A 13,838-nucleotide genomic window follows, 5' to 3' on the forward strand; every position below is an offset into this window, starting at 1 on the left:
GCGTTTGCTATGGCAACATGCAAACAAGTAGTACTTTTCTAAATAGAGCCGTGCCCTGCTTAGTTACTTGTAAGGCATCATCCCACAATCATTGCTCAGTGCTTTTCCTTATGTGAACGCAAGACACTCGGCAAGGTAACTTTCCTCTGCAGCAGGGGACCAGGGAGGCATCCTCCCTTCCCACCTCTGCAACCTCTTTCTGTACCGTAAATCCAAAGAAATACTCAGCTGGTGCATGCCACAAAAGCTCTGCAGCTGCATTAGCTCACACCAACCAGAGATCTTGTCTTAACCATCAGATCAGCTCATTCCCTCCCACTTTGGGAGGGGGATCAGCCTGGGCAAGAGGGACTTTTAGACCAGCTTCCACTCCTGAGCAAGCAGTCGTCAATGACTTGACGATGAAAGAGAGATGGCTCCTGCCTCTCCTCCCCCTTCCCCAGGAGGAAGGCAGCGCACTGCAACACAGATCTGCCAGGGCTGCTCTCCAGGCACCAACTCTCTCTCTCCAACAATTTGAGAGAAGAATCCCAGTGGCAGAACATCCTTTGGGCTCTTCAGGTCAATGGGATGAAGTCCACACTTCAGGCCTACATAGAAGACAGACACAAGAGTTTTTTGTAGTGAGACAACCCCCCACATGCTCAAATGCATCATCCCAGGCTCTTCTGGCAGGAAGGGAATTAATGGGACAAATCCCAGGTGCCCCAGCTTTCCTGACTCCAGCCTGAGCTCCAAGCTGAAGGCAATTATATGGAGATAAATGAAAACACACAGAAATTGCATTTCTTGATAAGACGCTGATGTGTGCAAAGCTGAGGTCTCCTGTGAGGTATTTTCATGATGTGTGTGCGCAGTCATAAAAAAAGCAAATTTAGATTTCATCCAGTAGCCTAATTATTCTTAATGAAATGCAACTGGGACTTACAAAATTAAGTAACAAGTGCATATAATGATGCCACCTGACTTTATCCAAAGTTTATTATTTCAAAGCTTCCATATTCAAGTGCCCTGTGGCACTTAACCTGAGCAAGTTAAGTCATCATGAAAGATCTTGTCTCTGAACTGAGCTGGCCCAGCACACAGTCTTGGCTTTGGTCTGAAACACATCGCAAGGAGACAGAGCTTTCTCACATCGCTTTTGGCACCGCTTGTGCCTTAGAAATGCAGACAATGAGCATGGGGAAGTTTGACTTAGGTGTGGCTGGCTCTGATTAAGTTTTAGATGCTTCATTGAACTGTGCAGTTTGAGATAAATTCATGGCAATCCCATTTATGTTTTCTAGGGAAAACTCCACCAGTCCTCACCCAGCAGCGAGTGATGCACACACTGACAGGCCTGCCAGACCCCATGCTGGGTGGAGGAGGAAGGGGTGTGCTGCTCCCCTGGGTCAGCTCCAGAACATAATCATCACAGCAAAGACCACAAAGAAGGAGCGGTCTCAAATACTTGGGACACAAAGAAAAGGAACCAACTGCAGCTTCTCATACTGGAGGTCTGCTTCTCCAGGCTAGGTGGTTGTGGGAGAGGGGTAGCATCAGGGTTCTGGCTCCTTTGCTGAGAAGAGGACAGCAGCTCTTCCTCCACTCCCTTCAGCTGGCCCCATGTCTGCACCAGCTAAAAATCACTCTCTTAATCAGTCCTCTCCAATGCGTTTCTTAGGCCAATAGGAGGAGTTCCCTGCCTCTCCCAAGCCAAGGCTGGGATAAGAGTTCAGCTCCCAGCCAAGCAAACATAAGCAATATAATGCTCATGATTTAGGAGGTAGTCGCACCGTGTTTGCCCTGGTGAGAGCCTGGAATAACTCACTGGAGTCACCAGGAGACTGAGTCTGGATCCAAAATTTTACCAACTATCACGCCACCACCCCTCCAGCCCTCTCTTTAACTTTGGGTCCTATATCCTCTATGTAGGCTTGAAGGAAATGCTACTTGCTTAACCTTCCCATCAGGTTGACAGGCATTAGAAAGCCCACCAGTCTCTCACACCACTTTATCTGAGTGCCAGTGAACTGAGGAGCCCACATCTTTCTCCTCTACCTGGGTAGCCAACCACTCCAAGACCTCAGCAACAACAAGGGGGACTCACCCCACAAGGTTGTGGGGATCCTTGCACAACTCCTGCAGCACTCCTGGCTGTAGAGGGGCTAAATGAGCTCCTTGCTGCTCCGTTCAGCCCAGCCTCTCTCTTTCTCCCTTTTTTAATAGCATTTTATCATATTCCCAGGGCACTCTCTGGCCTCAAAGCATTTGACTACTGCAGAAAGCTCAGTCACAAAATCAGGCACAATTTTCTAAGCCATTGACCTGGACCAAGCTCTCCCTAGCCCTTGACGCTGACTAGCTTTTCAAACAAGAGACTGTGATGATTATTGCTATAGCAGCAAGTCTACTACTGAAGCAGAAAATAAATAGACTTTATCAGGGAGGTAAATGATGGAGAAAACACTGTTCCCTTAGGTGGGGAGAGAAATAACATTAGCAACAGCAGAAGGACCAGCATCATATTGGAGCAGGGTGGGAGGGATGGCGATTAGCTGGTTATCCCATCTATTGCCCCAGCTAGGCAGATCTTTTTAGCACTAGTTTCATTACCAGGAGCAAGTCACTCTGAAGATCACCATTCTTCTGCCCAACTTGACCCCCTTTGCAGCCTGCCCTGTGCTTATTTCCCTCTCTTACCTACAAGCATCCCTAGGAAAGGCATTTTTACATGGATGTGGGAGCAGGCCAGACAGGGAGTTGTAAATACATTAGCCACTGCAGGAGGATGCGCAAGAAGGATTTGAGAACACGCTGCCATTCATTGCTCTCCTAGACACTTTTCTGACCTGAGTGCCCCAGGGTCACCAGTTAGCAAGCTCAGTGGGACCAAGCTATTTCTCTTTCTTGCACAGCCACGGGACCACACCGCAGCTGAACAGCCTGTATGGGGAACAGCTCACTTGCCACAGCAACCAAGGAGAGGGCTGCGGTGAGCAGCACCCAGATGCAGAAGGTAAGAAAGGCTTCCAGTCCCAGCAGAGCTACAGCAAGGGCAGCCCAAAATCACTCACCAGAGGCAAGCACACCAAGCCCTGGCATAATTTCTTAAAACTGACTGGTTACGTTCACTTGTTTGGTACCTTAAAAGAGCAGATAACACCAGTGCTCGCTGCTGTAGCCCCCCACACTGGGGCACACCTCCCCACAGCCCCTGCCCCACAGCCCCCACACAGGACTCACCACGTGGAGCAAGAAGGGACACCAGCAGCAGCAGCAGGAGAAGCCCTGCTCCCACCATGGCTCAGGGAAAGCACCCAGTGCTGGATCCCAGCCTATGCTCTGCTGCACACAGAAAAAACAACCCTCCTCCTCCCAGCTAATGAGCCCCTTTAATAGATGAGGGGCCAATCATTTTTGGCAGGTGAGGCTGCAACGCTGCAGCTCAGGTAGGTTTGGAGGCTCTCCAGCCATGTCTCGCTGGGGGTCACTGGCTCCCTGGGCTCTCCTGTTTGTAGCTTGCTGCCCGCTCCCCACGGGGACAGCGGAAGGATCTAACGTTCCCCCTCACGGTTGCCACCAGCCCTGACCTGCCTCAGCCCTTGCGGTTTGAAACAAATCTCGTATTGCTTCTGCAGAGGAGGGTTAGCACAGGCAATGGCAAATCCAGCCAAGTTCTTTGCCCCATGGTGTCTCCTCGCCCAAGCCGGCCAGGGGGAGTGCCTTTATAAGGCATGGCAGTGTGTTGCTTCTTCCTTGCCAGAGGACACCAAGAGAGCTGTCTGAAACCTCCAGCAGCTTCTCGCCTGTGAAGCAATACATGGGGCTTATGGAGAGCCTTAAGTAGCTGCCGTAAGGATGAAAATTATTTGACCTTTTTTACAGGGAGAGCTGTTATCCACGTACTGCAAAAGCAAGCTCCATTAAGAAACCCTGCACTGTTGGGATCCAGGAGAACTTCAGGGTGTATGGGCTGACTTGAAAGTGAGCGTGCAATTATCCTACATGCTACAGAGGGTTTTGCACACACCAAGATGGCAAAACCCACTATGGCTTGTGTTCAGGGCTTTCAGTTCTCTTTCAGGTCCATTTTCAATGGAGGTGTTTATCACCATCACGATCCCCTGAGTGAACCCAAGCCCTGGGAGCATGCAGGAGCATCTGGGAATGTCTGCCAGGAAGAAGGGAATTAGAACAAAATGAGTTTCTTTTTCATTTCTGTTCTGTTTTTCTCTTTGCACTCTGTAGACTTCAGTTTCTTTGACACATTCCTGACAGATGTATAAAGCCTGACATGAAGAGCTCATGTCAGTATAACATGTCCAATCATCAAGACCGTGTAAGCACCAGACCTCATCCTTTCTCATGCTCAGGCTCCAGAAAATGCCTGCTCCAATATTTTCACATGGCCAGACTCAAATACATGTGCTGCATAGTTGCTCCTACATGAGCAATCACTGAGACTCCTTGGACAGTAAAATGTAAGTCAAGTGGAGTAAGAAACTTTGGCCCTTCCACCTCCAGAAGAACTTGTTCATGGTTGGTCGTAAGGAACAGAACCCCATAGCCAAGAGAAAACCAGACACACCACTTTTCTTACTTTTTATATAAAATAGACATTTACGTAAATTTTCTTCTGCAAAGACTTCGAGCATAACTCCTTTATGTGAAATCTAGCCATAAATCCCACAGTGAAAAAAGCAAAGACTTTGCAAATTCCTGTACCACTGACATACATCCAGCTGCTGCTAAGTGTGAATTTATTTTTAAAAGATTTCTAATCCACGGGCTGTTTTCTCTTTTTTTTTAAAAAAGATATGCACAACTGATTAAAAAAAAAAATAGATACAGAAATAAGAACCATATGAACAACAGGCAATGCAAACACCTCCCGCATGAGAGGAACACGCAGCGTGACATCCACTTCAGGCAGAGATTTCTACAGTAACACAGTTGTAGAAGCCATAACTTTTACAGAGGATACCACTAGCGGTATTTTCCAGAAGGAAAAATTTTCAGCAAGTCAGTACAAACATGGCAATGAACTTTTGCACAAAGCGATCGAGATTACCTGAAGCAACTTTGCCACATTGAAACACTACTGAATGCCAAGCGCTTTTTTTTTCTTTTTCTTTTTCTTTTGTTTTTTTTTGCTGCTGGGTTTAAATGTACATAAAAGCAAAATGGCGCATTTTGAAATTGCTGCAAAAGACTGAAGGTTGGGGGAAAAAAAAACCCTCCAAGGGCTAATTTTTTCCAAAGATTGTGCATAATTGTATATATGAAAGATAGAAATTGAGCACTTGGCCAACTGAATCACATACAGATTGAGGAGACCTAAGCATATACCAACTGTTTCACCGAGCTGGAGGACCAGTGGAGCAAAAGATAATACAACTATATTCTAAATTGCCTAATTATTAAAATTAGAATGACAATTATCTTCTTTCACTAAATATTGTACACCATATCTGGCCTGGTTTCTATAACTGTTGAGAGGCTTTCACAGTTTTTAGGTAATTTTAGGGGCGTCCAGCCTCCCCTGCAAGTTAGGCTCTTTATTTTGAATTTTTTTGACTTAGACTTCTTCCACCCATGTGCATGCATGCACACACCCCTGTTCTCGGCGAGATCTCTGGAATGAAGGCCACTTGCACTGCTGCATTCACTTACTGTTTGGCCAAAACAAGTTGCCTGCACATTTGTAGGAAAATCTAGTCCAAGGACTCTACGAGAGAGAGAAAATGCCCCCCACTGCATCATTTATCCCGGGGGATGGAAAAGGAATGGAAGCAAAGAATGCTGGACTTTAAATAAGCAATAAAATAAAACAAAATCCATCAGCTGAAAATATTATTCATGGGGAAAGGAAAAAGCAACACAATTATTATGTTTGTCATTTAGGATTAAAATACACAGTGAGTACACAAGAGTCTTGTCTAACCAGCTTTCCATTAATTCTCCGCTTTAATATTGGTGAGCACTGAGGTTTAGCCAGTGCAACTTGCAGAGAGAGCGAACTCTCCCCCACCAGGCAGAGCTTCAGCCATTTATTAATTTGTAATCTCTGCTAACCATGCTGAGCACTGGCGTTGGCAGAAAACAATGTATTTATAACTCATTATTTTAGAAGCTGTGCAATGCTAGAGGAAGAGGACATTTCATATGATTAATTAAGATAATATCCAGTTTATCACAAGGTAAGTCGCTCAATTTATCTTCCACAATAGCATTCCATTTTGGTGGAGGTAACCCATTTCATATCATACTCCATTCTTCTTCGCCTGCAATAAACCTTTCACAACATTAATGTCCTGAACAAACACCGCGTTTCAGCATGGACGCCAATGAGACAAGGAGTCAGCTCAAAACTTCACAAGGGTTTAACTGCTTTGGTAGCTCATGGTCTGAATCGTTCTCCAAATATGCTGCCAGTTTGCAGACCGTCATCCTGCATAGAAGGGGTATAAAGTGCTGGCTCAGAAAAGCCGGGTTCATTACCGAGCCCTCCTCTCTCCATAACTACCATAAACCCGCCTCCAAAATGTGGGGAGTCGGCCTTTCGGCATATAAACGTAATCCGGTTCAACTGGGATTAAACTCCGTGGATACGTTACCTGCCTAATTCAGGCGAGTGGATGAACACACGCCATGCCTTCCAACCAAACCGCCTCCCTCACCGGGAGGATGGTCTCATCTTTCTACATTATTCTGCAAGTAAGACAGTGTTGCAAAAATGGTAATCCTTCTCCAGGATCTGGGAGGGGAGCACCCAAAGCTATATTGTACTTTTATACGTGCACTGGTTTTAGGAGGTCAAGATGGCTTTGATCAGCTTCTAGGACAAGAACGAGACAATAATTTCTACCAGGTCTCTCAGGAAAGACAAACTAAGATTTAAGCCAAAGTTAACAACACAAAACCAAGTCTTCCCCCTCACAAAGCATTGCTATAAAAAATACAACTTCTTCTTTATTTGAAAAAATATGTTTCATTGGCCACAATTTAAAGCCACGCTGCTGCGGGGCTTGTAGAATATATAGTATTTATTTAATATATCTTTATGAGGCAAAGTTTATAGCTGATACACATTTTAAAATGAGACATATCTCCCCTCACGCCTATCCCCCACGCTTCGGCTAGCTGTCGGAGCACTCTGCAGATGCCTCCTCCGTGGGGGGCTTTGCATGGCACCGCTGTCGGGGGCTGCAACAAACACCCCTCTGCCAGCCTCCAAACTCGCTGCCACGTGGCGGTACCACAGGCAGCCAGCCAGCCTGGGCACACGGAGCTTTGGTGAAGCTGCCCCGAAGGCAGGCTCACCTTGGGGAGAGGCAGAGAGCTTTATGGTCCAGATACCCCAGTATGGTCTGAATACCCCAGTAATGAACCATCTACAACTTTGCAATGCATGGTGGGGAACCGACTGCTCTCAGAGGCCATTTAAGTTTTGGTTTCCCCATCCCATGGGACTCTGCCGGCGCGACCCCATCTCCTCCTGGCCATCCTGGCAGTGCCAGGGCTGTGCAAAGCTACTCCATGCGTGGCATCCAGCCAAGTGCCCGCACTGGGGACCTGCAGGAATGTCAGGTCAGCAAGTCCATGGCCATAAAAGTTGTGTGAAAAGACAAGGGTTGCTGACCCAGCCGCAGCACCTCAAACCTGCCCTCGGCCCCGGAAAGCGAAGTAGGCTGCATGGGCTGCGGGGAGAAGGGAAAATTCACCAGCAAAAGACTTACTTATTTTGGTCCCAGCTGCTCCCTTGGGAAGCTGGTTCAAAGGGAGAGAGCCCAGAAGCGTGTGTCACCACCTTCTCCTCCCGATGGTCTCTCCCTTCCAGCTCTGCCCAGCTGCAGGCACTGGCCAGTCTCCTTGGCCAGTGGGGACTAGTACCTCCCAAGTCCAGCCTCGTCTTGGTGGGCACACAGCCATGGCTCTAGCAGGTCCACAAGCCCTGGCAGAACAGACATCTGCACTAGTCTGGACTCCCTCTGAGCTCCAAATGCAGTTGGAGTCATGTTAATAATCTGTCAGTAATTTGACCACCAGCAGCAGCTAGACACCGAGCTTTTTAAGTGAAGCCAGCGGAGTCACCAGTGCATGGCTGTCCCATCACGCTGAGCGAATTTGGAGCTTGCTGAGGTGCCATGGCCAGCACCAACTAAACCCAGATGCCACGTGGGTCACTGCCACACAGGCTTTTCCTGACAGATGTGTATCAAGGCACCGCATACCTAATCTGAACTGTCCTCTACTAATAATGCCAAACCCTGGGCTGCTCTTCCGCAGGGACTGGCCACAATCAAGCTCAAATATAACAACTTTTACGGCAGTTTCCTGCTGCAAGAGGAACAAACTGATGACCTACCCTGATGTCCAAACCCAAAGGAAACGGCACCAAGCACGATCCCACTAACGCTCTCTGTGAACTGGTACGAACCCTGGTGGAAGCAGCAGAAGTGCTGTTATTGCACTGGCAGTATGGTCCAATGTGCTCTGCAGCCATTTGCTTTAGAAACATCATTAGGGGGAGTTATTCAAGCACGCCTCAGTGGTACTGCATTTTTCTAACTTCAGACAATACAAGTCACAACACCCAGCCATGTGGCCAGCTGTGAAGGATACTGCCCAATTCATATAAAACAGAGAAAATATATTAATTATTTGACTATTATAAGTTAAATAAATAAAGCTCAAAAATAAAAGCCCGAATTCTGAAGAGAATTTGTTTTCCCACTTCAGTATTTAAAAATATAGATTTATGACTGATCAGCTATAGGTCATTTTCTGTATCTTTTGGGGGAGGGGGTGACAACACTTTGACAAAGTGTTTTGTCAGTGTTACCACCATGATAAATGGGCTTTGTCCCTGCACACCCATAAAAAAGCCTCCTTAGTACCTTTCCAGGCTAGGAAATCTTCCCTAATCTCTCTGTGGCTTTACTCTACCTTCTATATTGGTCAGATCGGTTGTTTGATTTTTTTACTGGGGACTGGACAGGAGGACAAGTAATCCTAGAGCTTCCCATTGCCTTTGGATGCTTCCATTTTCTTCAGAGTAATAATTATTTGGCCTGGAGGGAGAGGGCAAAGGGTAAAGCCATATGATATTTGACAATACTGACATCATGAACCTGAATTACTATAAAATGACTATCTTATGAGTAAAACATTCAGGTGAGGTTTTCCCTCAAAGGATCATTTGTCCTACTTGTTGAATCATCCTTTTAGGGTGATATTCAGATACCATTTTCCCTTTCTTTAGAATAATTTTCAAGTCACATTTAGAGCTGTAAAAGTGGCCACCACTTCCTCAGCATTAACCCCTTGAAACCTTTTTATGTGACCATTACGACCATCTTTCCCGGCTCAGAAGGACCTGGCAGCACTTGCAATGAAGCCCATCAGTGGTACTTTACGTGGACAAGGTGAGCCTGTGTTGAGTAACAGGAGGTGCTACTTCACCCCTGCTGCAATGGATGAGTGCTTTGTCTCCATGGCTTCCCCAGCGACAACCAAGATATTGAAGGTACGTGTCCCACCCACACTCCCTGTGTGATTAAAATGGGTTCAGCCTAAACATAAATCTTGATTAAAGGGAGGTTTTCATTCAGTCTCCAGCACATCCCACAGGAGCCGAGAGTCTCCTGTAACTTTGGTCAAACATAAGCATGCATTCAAAATTTGCCTTCCATAATTCTGAGTCCTATCAAAGTTCCTTCAGCATCACTTCAAGCAATAGGCTTCCACCATACTCTTCTCCAAGGGGCATGAGTTTCTTTCCACTGGTGACTGAATGCTATGTTTGGTCTTTCTCCTGGACGTCCTGAAACCGTTTCTCCAAGCGATCCAGTTTGGCCAGGTTCTCCTTCAGCAACTTGCTGTTTGGAACCAGCTGTAAGGCTTTCTCATAGTAGCCACGGGCAGTGACGTAGCTCCCCTACAAAGAAAATGAGTGACAGATCTCATTCGCATTCCCTGACATCATAGAAAGTTCATTCCTTGGGAATGGCGAAGACCATAATACAAAGGAAAAAGAGTTTATAAAACTCAATATTGTTAGGTAACGGGAATAATTCTTCATTATGAAATGGGTCACCGAGTGCCGTTAGCCCAAATTTGATCAAACACACATGGCAAGAAGTAGATTTACATTTTTCCGTTATGTTGTACCAGAAGAGTTAATTTTACTCAGCAATAGGACAGCTTGAGGATATCACACAATGTGACTCCCAAATCATAATGATATGCTAAAGTATTCAAAAAGATAAGCAACCACAGAGCGGGCTGTCTATTTCCATAATTTCATGCCAGTATTCTGCATTAGACATCTTTATTAAATTAATTAGGTAGAGAAGAATCTTAAAAGTCAACTCACGGTGACATTTTTCTAAGGTAGGTCAACAATTGAAGCAGGAAAACTTTGGAGATGGGCAGGTTGTTCCTTGCAGCCTGCCCTCTTAAAATACGAGATTTACATTACAGGATACATATTCCCAAGCAACCTGGTTGGGAAATTCTAGTTGGGGTGGACAGACTTTCCTCCTTTTTGGATAAAATATCTCGGGGACACTCACTGTTCACAAACATGCAGCTCTTGGCAGTCTGAAACAAATTTAGCTTTCTGTCCTGAGTAGTAGTCTCTGCACTTGACAGCTTAAGGAAAAGCAAAATTGTCATACCTTGATGTGCTCAATGCCTCCCATATTCATCCAGGCCTGCGCTTGGTCTGGGTTGAGCTCCACAGCCCGTTTATAGCTCTACATAAATATGAAACATTCTTAGGTTAAGAGTCTGACTCTTCAAACAAAACCAGTGCTGGAGGGGAAAGAGAAATGAAGTTTCCTCTCCTTCTGAATCCATTTAAAATATAATTTCAAATTCTTCTCACATACAATGCACAAGCTGAATTTCAGTTTCTCTACAGCACAGGCAACATAATACACTGCTTCACCGCTGAGCTCACCTCACAGGTTTTCCCTGCCCACAGCACTGTACGAGGAGCCACGCCAACCCCTGCGACCCTCTCCCTGCCACCCTGCACCACTGGGGTCTCCTGCATGACAGGGTCGTTTCCTTGGGCAGGTGCCTGCCAACCACAAGCCGTGTGTGGGCTGTGATGCTCCTTATCTGCAAGGCTTTAATTTGGAGCTGGCAGCAGACTACGGTACAGCCACTTGCGTGGAGGTTTTACAAGGACCTGAGGGCAGTGCTATCCCTCCCCACTGCTTCTGCCACTGTGCATGGGAGAAGAAGCAACAAGGACCTTCTGGACTCTGTCAAACAGCACCGTTTTTATGGTGTCACAACAGGAGAGGATTCAAATCAGGATTAGACATCTCTAGGGATACTGAGAATATTCAGAACTGTCCCAATAATATTCTGTGCTGTTATTTAATGCTAACATAATTTGTGAGCTATGAAGCCCCCTGCTCCACAGGATAAGCCAATCTCTCAGCTATTAGGTAATGAAGTGAGATATAACAACATGGTAGCTCTCACAGGTCCCCAAGCTTCCAGCTGAGCCACCTGGAGTTGGCCATCACCAGCAAGAGGGGCTGGGGCTGGATGGACCAAGGGTCTGGTCAACGAGAAAAGGCCTAGGCTCCTCCATAATCCCACCACGACTCTGTACTTAACGTCTCAGAGCAGGGAGCTGTATTTCCACACAGGAATGAGGAAAAAAGTTGCAACTAATTCTGGCAAAGTTAGCTGCCCCATAGCTTTAGCTGTACCACTGGTGAACTGCTGAGCTCCCAAGGCCAACAGCCAGGGTGCATACACCAGGGAGTATTAGATGCAATGAGCTAACTCTATTTATTAACCTATAAAACTATCCATAGGGCTTAGAGCAGTCATACCTCGAAAGCCTTGTCAAGGAGATTCTGTTCTCTTAGCTGGTTTCCTTTAGTGAAAAAGAGCTCTGATATGACTTTTGGATCCTTTGGTTTTAGCTGAAGAGCTTTTTCTATAGCTTCAAGTGCCTGCGAAAAAGCAAGAGGACATTGTGTTGCTGTATTCTGCGCCTTTCCACTTCTCATGCTCTCTGCACCACTAGGGCCTCCCAGCATAAAAGTCATCTTCCTCCTTCCCTCGTTCGCCCCACACTGTTAACACATGTGGAAATGAGTTTTTTAGATGCCTGTGGCTGATGGGCAGTGGGGCTGACAGCAGCAGGAGCAGTAAGTGGTAAGAAAACCACACTGCTTGGCTTCAGTCCCAGTACCTAGATAAACAGAAGGTTTCAGTGAAAAAATAAGTCTACTGGATGTGCGCTAAGGCATGTGACGTCTCTGGAGAGATGGAGTGTAAAATTCAACCTGAGCTCTGTGTATGAGCCCTCGGGACAAGGGTACCCCGTGGCCATGGTACCTTGGCATAGTGCTCCTGCTTGCTGAAGATGGCTGACAGAAGGCGGTAGCACTCCAGACACTCCACATCCTCGTTGAGTATATGGTTCGTCATTTTTTCGGCTTCCTTCATCCGCCCCATCATTGCTAAAACTTGAGCCTACGAAGCCACATTATAAAGGGTTACGATCTTAAAAAGCTCAGCTCTCCTTAATACATGATGCTGCACCCAGTGGCTGCCGCTGGGCTCCTGCTTCTCCTGCTGGTGGTGTTAAGAGGCACCTCAAGGAAAGGCAGAAGGACTGACCCTTCCAAGCAAGTAAGGGGCAGGTCAGATTTTCTCTATGCCAAGTCCTGCTCAGCTGGAAAGGCAGTGGCTGAGACATGGGTCTGAGGTCAGGAGGGGTGAGGAGGAAACAAGGAGGATGGGAGAGACGGTCGCTGGATGGCCGGCATGGAGGTAGAACCAAGCTCTGAGCCTTGGGCAACATTCACACTAACACAGCCATCCCGCTCCACTTTTGTGGCCCTGCCCTGGCCGAGCTCGCCCCACACTCACCAGCGCCAGTCGGATCTCTTTGTTTGAAGGCTGCAGTGATGCCGCTTCTCTGTAAACCTGCAACGCTTCTTCATACCGCCCCGTGTTGTAATACAGAGCCCCGAGCGGAGACAGGATTTCAGCTTTCCGGGATACCTTCAGTGCCCTGGAATTTGGGAAAAAGAGATGCTTCCAGGTGGTGTGGGGATCAAAGCAGAAGAGCAAGGTGTGGCTTGTGCTGGGATGGAGCAGCGAAGCTCTGCACCCTGCATGGCACGCTCATCCCACCCTGGGGAGCACAAATTCAAGGTCCCAGGGAGGGATGAGTATGCCCACAGCAGCAATCCCTCTGGCCACCTGATAAGGGGAGAGGGCCACCTCCAAAGTGCATGTGAGCATACAGCAGGGGTGGGGATGGCTGATGGTGGCAGAGCCCAGGGAGCGTGAGCACAAATCAGGATGCCAAAAAGGAGGCAAACCCACCCCCCCGGAGTCCACCCTGTGGCATACTAGGAGTCAGAGCCTGCCTACTGGCACATTGCTGGGAAGGGCCGGAGCTCCTGATGGTGCCAAGGTTTTGGTGCTGGGCTGTGCAGCAGTTATGGCTGTTACTGGTGCAGCACCCACACATCGGCTTTGAGCAAGGTGGGAGTTGTGCTAACAACCTGCTTATGCCACCAAGAAACCCCTGACTGTTGTTAGAGCATCCCCCAGCCAAAAGCAGCAGTGTGTCCATCCTGGGGGCTTGGGAACAGTCCAGGGAAGTCAACACTGCCTGCGTCTGTGCTGCCTGTCCAAGAACTCCCACAAAATAGCCAAATAAGCAAAGGTAAATCCGATTTCAAAAAGATGGAGAAGGAAGGGGAGGAAACCCAAACATGCACTGACAGATTCACCTATCAGAGACTCTTTAGCAGTGACAGGCAGTACAGGGGGAGGAGGGAAACCTCTGTCTCCCATCCCAAATT

At 47.3% G+C, this 13,838-nt stretch overlaps 1 protein-coding gene across 1 annotated transcript in view; it reads right to left on the minus strand.

Annotated features, from left to right (window-relative positions):
- Positions 1–9,481: 9,481 nt before the first annotated feature.
- TMTC1 (transmembrane O-mannosyltransferase targeting cadherins 1) overlaps positions 9,482–13,838 on the minus strand; it is a 142,664-nt gene continuing 138,307 nt past the window's right edge. Inside the window, exons 16-20 of the mRNA XM_050915106.1 lie at positions 12,892–13,036; positions 12,355–12,492; positions 11,844–11,966; positions 10,665–10,742; positions 9,482–9,922 (exon numbers count right to left, since the gene is read on the minus strand). Of these exons, the coding sequence (XP_050771063.1) occupies positions 9,782–9,922; positions 10,665–10,742; positions 11,844–11,966; positions 12,355–12,492; positions 12,892–13,036 (625 nt within the window). The 3' untranslated portion in view covers positions 9,482–9,781. The remainder of the gene's footprint in view (positions 9,923–10,664; positions 10,743–11,843; positions 11,967–12,354; positions 12,493–12,891; positions 13,037–13,838) is intronic.

The sequence above is a fragment of the Gymnogyps californianus genome, chromosome 1, assembly GCF_018139145.2.
Source record: "Gymnogyps californianus isolate 813 chromosome 1, ASM1813914v2, whole genome shotgun sequence".
Lineage (NCBI taxonomy): Eukaryota > Metazoa > Chordata > Aves > Accipitriformes > Cathartidae > Gymnogyps > Gymnogyps californianus.